This window comes from Mugil cephalus, chromosome 5 (genome assembly GCF_022458985.1).
Source record: "Mugil cephalus isolate CIBA_MC_2020 chromosome 5, CIBA_Mcephalus_1.1, whole genome shotgun sequence".
Classification (NCBI taxonomy): Eukaryota; Metazoa; Chordata; class Actinopteri; order Mugiliformes; family Mugilidae; genus Mugil; species Mugil cephalus.
The window spans coordinates 11781393-11789607 of NC_061774.1; the positions used below are offsets into that span (position 1 = coordinate 11781393).

The 8215-nt window shown below is 41.5% G+C and overlaps 1 protein-coding gene across 1 annotated transcript in view; it reads left to right on the plus strand.

Annotated features, from left to right (window-relative positions):
- LOC125008053 (dedicator of cytokinesis protein 2-like) overlaps window positions 1–8215 on the plus strand; it is an 81748-nt gene that overhangs the window by 30805 nt on the left and 42728 nt on the right. Inside the window, exons 25-26 of the mRNA XM_047585074.1 lie at window positions 3640–3782; window positions 7973–8068. Coding sequence (XP_047441030.1) covers window positions 3640–3782; window positions 7973–8068 — 239 coding nt within the window. The remainder of the gene's footprint in view (window positions 1–3639; window positions 3783–7972; window positions 8069–8215) is intronic.

Below are 8215 nucleotides of genomic sequence, written 5' to 3' on the forward strand. Positions count from 1 at the left end.
CACACCACTGTAGCTGGTGCTCTTATAAGACTGAAAGCCCCGAGGACCACAACGCAGTTCAAAGAAATCCCATAGAAAGCCACCGTACAGACTGAACTAGCGGAGATTAATATTCCTCGTGTTATTCCAGCACAGGCAAGGTAAGAAGAAAAACCTGGAAAGTTTAAGACACCGTCCTGCATCGGTGATTGAAGGCCTCAAAGTCTGGAGGATCCATTGCCACTGCAACCTGTGCTTCATCATATTTGATGCTCACATTGACGGATTCGAGACGTGATTTGAAAGGAGAAGAGTGGAAATCAAAACAGACAAAACACACAGAGATCCATCAGAGGGTGCCAGGGATGAGCGAGCTATTAAGGTGCTCATGGTTTATTAGTGTTGTGAATCTCAGGATGAGATGCAGGCGCTGACGAGGGCGTTTCACTCTGCACTCGCAAGCTCTGCGCAGGTCGTACAGAGAGTTTTGATGCTCGGGTTATTAAAATTTTGCGAAAGTATGTCAGCAGAGTAAACCCGAGTAAAGGTCAGCCAGAGTTCCGACTCTGCAAGCTGATATATTAGCTGAATATGAACAGCACATGCCGCATATGCATTTGGGTTTCGACTGCAGTTCGCTACACACAACCTCATAGTGAGCCCTGTGCATTATGCACAACTAGGCACAATCATGCCCAAAAGAAAAGACCATGTTTAAGGAGAAACATACTGACTTTTAACCTTATGGAAGCCTTTTGATATTTACAAGTTTTTGCGTATATACCCTGTGTAAACATAACAAATCTGACCTTTTCCAGTAGGCGTTTGAAGGAATGAATAGAAGAGTCTGTGTATGCATGGTGCAAGACCACTCGCCTTGAAATGCAAAGAAATCCTGCTCCATCCTATGAGGCATAGTAGAGGAATAATCACTTTCGCTGATGCAAAGAAATTTAACCACTGAAGACACTGAAATGGAAAAAAAAAACATTACCTAAAAATTCCTACTATCCTACCTAAGTACAAACTGCCGCTTGTGACGTGCATTAGAACCTCTAATACATGACAAACCCGTGTAATAATTGTTTGCGTACATGCACCCAATCTTCTGTGACGCGAGTTAGTCACTTAACTTATCCCTCCGTCTCACTGGGCCATTGGGATTATTTTTCATTACTGCTGGCCTTGTCACTGCGAAAATTATGAAGTACAGAACGTATCATACCACGGGTTACCCTCGCCATGCCCCACATTCGCATTCCCTCCCTCTGAACATGTTGCACCCAAAAATATCAAATGGGTTTATTTGTTAGATAGACTTCTAGCCCAGAAGGCAGATGGATTAATTCCTAAGCTTGCACATACACAGAAATACTGCCATGTAACAGAACCCATTGTTTTCCCTAGCTGAAAGAACAAAAGATGATGAGTTTCTGCTTTGATGGATTAAACAGATTTAGCCGGGTTTTGACTTAAATACAGTGCTTCATCTAAAACACCATCCTCTACCTTTCCGAGGGGCACAAACCGGAAGAGGCCTCGTGTCCTTTAATTCTGACAGAGAAACATTTTCATTCACATTTGCAACGCCACCGTGCTTCGCCGTTCATTCCCAGTGTCTTGCCGAAGCCTCCTTGTCCTGCCCCTCCTCCGCCTCCTCCTCCTGTTCCGCCCCCCAATTCCTGGAGGCATTCAGTGACTTGTGCCTGTCCCCCTGTCTCTCTGCGATCCCTCCTTCCCTTTTCCCCGTTTAGGTGATGGAGTGAGTGTTGTGATGAGGGTCCACTCAGCAGGCGTACAGGCTTGGCTCACTTAATAATGAAACTAATGAGCATCAGCCCAAATGAGCTTTTAATGGACTCTGTGTACCCGCGGCTACAGAGAGAGTGATGGGACGGAGGAGATGGGGAAGGAAGAAGACGAGAAAAGGAGAGGTCAAGGAAGTGAAGGGGAGAGATGGAAGGATCAGCTACTAGTACATCTGAGTTTTATATATTACAAACTTGTAAGGGCACAGGGCACGCTTTTTGACAGGTTAACAATTATTAGACCCTACCTGTCATATTAGCCTTAGCTGTAAATACTGTTGGATGTGAATTATAGTGTGAAGACATTTCTAGTGCTTTCTAGTGGAAAGCCGTCCAGTTAATCAAGTGAGCTTCCACTTTACATTACGCACAGCCATTTCATAATTAGACCAAGTGGTGCTGTAATTTTTCCTCTCTTCTAGGGAATCACTGGTTTCTGTTCATCTCAGCTCTCTATCAAACTCCAAGATATTTGGACCGGCTATCGTAATGAAACACGTGTCCGCACTGGTTTTGTCACTTAATTGGGGGCTTCACCGGTAACTAAATGATCTGTTAATCCTTCCCAGTGCTGCGTTCACGTGACGAGGCCAATAATGGAGCTTCTCCTCTCTCATGATCAGAAGCCGTAATGTTATGAAGCCCATTTTATTAAACGGGGAATAAAACACTTCAGACGCTTAAGCACTCCACTCAGCCGTCCCCTCTGACGCTGTGATCAGAGTCTGCACACAAGTCTGTTTTACAAGCAAAATCATGATTGCCACGAGTCATAAATGGTGAGCTGCATTTTACCAGGCAATGCTCTGAATTTTAATGTGTATGTGTTTCACCGGCGCATTGAATGAAAGGGTAGAGAATTCGAACGTGGTCCTTAAATTATGATTTTAATTGTGTATAACAATGTGTTTGGTCAAAGGACGGTTGTATCAGGATTCACAAAAACATAAAAATAATAGTTTCTTCTATGGAAGAACAAACAACTCTCAAAGTATGAAGACATAAAAATCTAAAATGACAGAAGTTTTATACTTTATCTGTTAATTTACTTCTGTCTGTTTCCACTACAGTACTTTAGCTACTTCTGATGTTTCCTTTAACTCCCAGAATGACTTTGAATAACCCCCGGAGAAGGGCTATGAATACTGAGCGTCCGTAGAGGATTTATGATGTGGTTACGCACAGATGTAAATAGTATATAATGAATTCCTTTGTATACAGCGAGATTAAGTGTAAGTGCCATCATTTTCTCAAGTGTCCCTCTATTTACATATTTTTATTTGTGTAATTACTGATGATGTATTGCATGTGTGACCAAATTAACTTTTGCCAAATTATGGATTAAATAAAGATTGGCATAAATCAGAGACAAGGGAAAGAGAAAACGTTGGGCCCTCTGGTGATTGATGTGTTGACGGTGTATCCGACGGAGCCCCAGACCATGCATTAAACTGTAAATAGACACTTGATTGATATGACTCCATTGTGCAGTCTGGAGTTTAGCTTTGAATTTCTTCTTCAAGGTCCAGTGGCATCATTACTCATAGCTGTGTGGGAGCAGCGGTGCCCACAGGTGCTGCGCCGACTGATGTAAAAGCACAGGTTTAGGTTTTGAAGGATGTTTCAGAGAGGAGGCACATTAAAGGAAATAGTGATGTTGTGACTTAAAAAAAAAAAAAAATAATAATAATCTTTTTACAGCACAAAGGGATAAAAAGAAAAACTCATTCTTGCATGCGCCGTCTCACTTTGCTTATTGACTTAAAACAATCGGTCTACTGCCACAGTTGTTACTGTTGTTTGCATATAAACTTGTCATCTGTGACCATGTGTGTGCTTTTTGTTTCTACAGAGTGCCGTGATGTGCTGTTGCCCATGATGTTGCGGGAGTTGCGCGTGGCGCTGGAAACCATGGCTGATGGGCCCCATGACGAGAGGAGAAATAGCTTGGAGCTCCTCAACAATATTCTGGAGGTCCTGAGCAGGAACAATGTGGTGAGACACATTTATAGGATATTACAGTGCAAGCGCATCCAGTACGCACAGGAGACATACTGAGCTCTGAGTGTTTAAGCCATCTGTGGATTTGACCGCATGTAATAATGAAGCAAACAAAATGTCCAAAAATGTTTTAAGCGTTACATTTGGAAACTGTGCCATGAACCCACGTGATGGGTTTAAGGGACCACTCAGTGAAAGTGAAACAGGTCAGGTTTCATAAACAAATCTAATCCATCGGAGATAGAGAGGGAGAGGGACATTAATTCACGTTTATGCCACTGCGCCAATTTGACGCTGTAGACTGGCGTGCACCTCCCCAGAAATGTCACAGCGACACAGACCGCTGTAGTTTTTTTTCCGGCTGCTTAGCCCTCTCCGCAGGTTTCTAAAAGATCATTTTGGATCGATAAAGATGGAACACATCGAGGAAAGGTTAATTGAAGAGGTTCGGAGACGCAAACATTTGTAGTACTTGTCTCCTGTGAAATTTTGGCAAAAGTTCCACTCGCCATGGTCGAAACTGAAGTGGAAACTAAAATGGACCCGACTGCCAAAAAAGACACAACTAGCATTTGTCACTGTCCAAGCACACTCACCGGGCCTCTTTGTTAGGTACACCTTGCTATTAAAAGGTTGGATGCCCTTTTGTCTTCAGAACTGCCTTAATTCTTTGTGGGATACTTTCAGCAAGGTGTTGGAAACATTCATCAGAGATTTAGGTCTCTGTCTTATTTTCTCTTTTTTTTTGGACCATTCTCTGTAAACCCTAGAGATGGTTGCGTATGAAAATCCTAGTAGATCAGCAGTTTCTGAAATACTTAGACCAGCCCGTCTGGCACCAACAACCATACCACGCTCAAAGTCACTTAAATCCACTTTCTTCCCCAGTTGTCTTGATCACCTTTGTGTCAACAAGCAATTGAACAGGTGTACCTAATATAAGTGGCAAGTGAGTGTATATGGACCTATGTATAACACAATAGTGTCTGCCTGAATAAAATCTTTATTTATTTATTTATTTTATTTTGAGGATTTCTGTGTAGTTTTCAGTTTCATGTATTCACTCCCTCCAGCTTCCCACAGATTAAATGTTGGCAGGAAACAGAATCCTATCCTAAGCAGCCACTCGCATCCTTGATCCGTGGAGCAAGCCGCGGTATCGTATCTAGATAGCTGCATACTTAAAATAAAATAAAAAAAAGGTATGTGAAAATAAAAATATTCAGCTATCCACAAGCACTGATAAGGCTGCTCACAGCGTAGTGAGACCAGTGAACACCCTGAGGTACGTGGCCACCCAGTGGAATTCGTCTCCTGCAGACCAGATATCCTTAAGCTGTTTTGTCTCCGGTTATCCATTCGTGGAGCGAAGCAGGCCTTGACCAATTAGAATCTAATTGATTTTGTTCCACACCTGTTGCTGCATGTTAGTGCGCTGAAACAAATTCCAGTTAGCTCTTGAACTAAACACTTTAATACACACAGAGATGCAAACACACACACACACGAAACAAATCCGCCAATATCCAGCTGAGGGCTTTTTAATTGCTTCTGCAAGTTGTTGAAAGCCTGCTGAGTATTTGAAAGGAAGGTAAGGCTTTTTTTTTTTTTTTTGACTCTGTTTATTTGGACGCACTAATGAAGCATGAGCCAAGTGAAGACAGTGAGAGAAGAGGGCGATGTAATGAATGAAGTGAAGTGAATTTGATGAGATGAATTTGCATTGCTTGAGACACAACAACAAAAGCAGGTGGCGGCAAATTGTCAAAAGGACGGGACGGGTGCTAATACAATCATGTCTGCAGACTGCAAAAGCAGACGCACACAGCCTGGAGTTTAGATGACAACAAAAGCTGCTGTTGGAGGACGTACAGTATGGGTCAAAAACTACAAATTAAAACAAGGATGAATACGCAAACCAAATGGAATAATCATTTCCAAAGGCCATTTAATCAAGAGCCGGAAAGGCTGCAGTAAAACATTAGCAGGAGAAGAACCGCATCCTCTCTCTTTGTTTAATCTTTTCTTTGCTCTGGGTGGTACCTGATTTAATTGTCACACCACCAGTGTCTTTAAATTACAGTGAGGAGAGAGATTCAGGAAGAGATACAGTATGTTGTGATAGGGATAATTTGGGTAATTTGTCATCATTTTTGCGTGTAAGCATTTGCGATCAAATGAAAATAAGACAAAAACATGGCTCTCTGGAGTTGTTTTCCTTTCCCTTAACTCCAAAACAATGTTGTTTTATTTTTTTATTTTTTTATTTTTTAGTTCATTTAATCCAAGCCAGCCAAGGTTTGGAATAAATGAAGAGTATAAACTTTAGGGCGATGGAGCATTGTGTCCCTCTTTTTTCTTTTTTTTTTTTTTTTTTTTGTCTTGCTCCGAGATGGCTGTCTGAGAGAAACTCTCTCCCGGAGACCAAAATATACCTACAGTGAGCCAGGAAAATTTAGGCTTGTTTAGGATCAACAGCTGCGTCTCTATGCCTAACACTGCCAGTGTGTGAGGCAGTCTGAAATGGAAATGCTTTGCGAGATAACACACACACACACACACGCCCTGACAAAGTTATTTATCTTGTCTGTGTCCTGTGGCTGCGAGCCAGTGCATTTAATGTGGTTTAATCATATTTAGCAGATTCTCATCAGGCCTTTCAAATCATCTTCCATCAGGCCAGGACAAACACAGACACACACACACACACGGACACACTGCTGCAGATAGAAAAAAGGAAACTTTCAACTTGACTTCCTTTACCCATTTCTGCTATTTTTGTACCTGCACTGTTCCCTTTTTATGCATTACTGATCAGCTCATACAAGGACATGCAGACATTCGGTACACACACACACACGCTTATTTGGGTCAGATTATGCTAATGAAGTTGTACACATAGATGTACCCCGCAGTACTAAGGTGTGTTTGGATGTAGCAGCTGCTTCAGTAGTGAGTTATTAGCCCGAGGCAAATTTGAGTCAGCTTCCATTGACTGGCAACACTGTCGGTGTGTGTGTCTTTTTGTACTTATTTTTTTTTCCCTGTGCATATTTTACATATTCATATTTGCTTTTGAGAGAAGACTGTATTTATATTATTCCACCTGCGTTTCTCTTCACCTACAGTCTTCTCAAGTCTTTGAATGATTTTGTCATTAAAATGTGTATTTCCAGCATTTGTTTACAGTGATGGTGATATTGATATTGTGATAAAAGTCTCTAAACCAGGGGTGCAAAACTCATTTTAGTTCAGGGACCACATACAGCCCAATTTAATCTCAACGCGGCTGTAACCAGTAACGCAGTAGTGTATTAACCTATGAATAATGACAACTCCAAATCTTTAAGACAGCATTTTAATAAAGGGAAGCTGTTTTCCTTATGGAAAAGTAAATAATTTAGTTGATTTATGGGTCCACACATCTGTTTTTATTTATTTATCTCTGAGTTTCCTGAAATACCATATACCATATACTATAGTATATACTATACTGTATACAGTACATATATTAGTGTGTCAACATCATAAGTGCTAATTATTATTGCTTAGCTAATGTGAAACAATGAAAATGAATTCATCTTCACTGGTGTTAAATTTGTTAAAGTGTACGATGCTGAATCCAACCACTAAACGGTAGGTAATGTGACCTGAGACAGACTTTGGCACAAAGATAGAAACTTCTCTTTGTTTTCTTGAAGAAAAGGAAACTTGACAGAAGCGGCTTCAAATGGAATACAAATAGAGGAATAGGACAGCAGGTCTTCACAGACAAATCCACATTCGTGCGTCAAAAGGCCTTTTAAGTTTACGATTAAGTGTGTGTGGCGAAGCTTGTGTTCTCAAAAAGTGAAACGATTTAAAATTTCAGAAGCGGAAAACTTGTTTTATTTGAACCGTCAGCACCAGAATCGAGCTTTGGAATGCGAGGGGAGTTCACGAACAGAGAACACAACAAACACCAATAAAACCTGATGCGCCTTAAGTTTCATGGAAAAGTCGAGTTCTGAGACGTCCCCGGGAACGGCATTAAAGTTCTGCCTGAATCGATGCTGTTTGAAGAGGCCAACTGTTCTGCGTTTGTCTGATTTTGTGTGTGCTTACACCTGAGAAATCTGACAATCTTTTGTTTTTCTCCGTCTCCTTTTTCTGTCCTCCTACTACTCTGGCTTTGTCTGTCTCAGGGCGAAACGTTTCAACACATCCAAGACATTGTGGTGTCTCTGCTGGTGATCATCAACCGCACGGTCATCACGATGGGCCGAGAGCACGCTCTGATTGTAAGTACACATGCCTCTGCATGCAGGCCACACAGTGTGCCTTTCTGAATCTCCTGTTTTGTGTCTTCATCACACTTTGTCTGCTGAAGCAATGTTGATAAAAGTGGAATCCTTTCTGCCATTCAGCTCCATTCTGAAACACAAAAT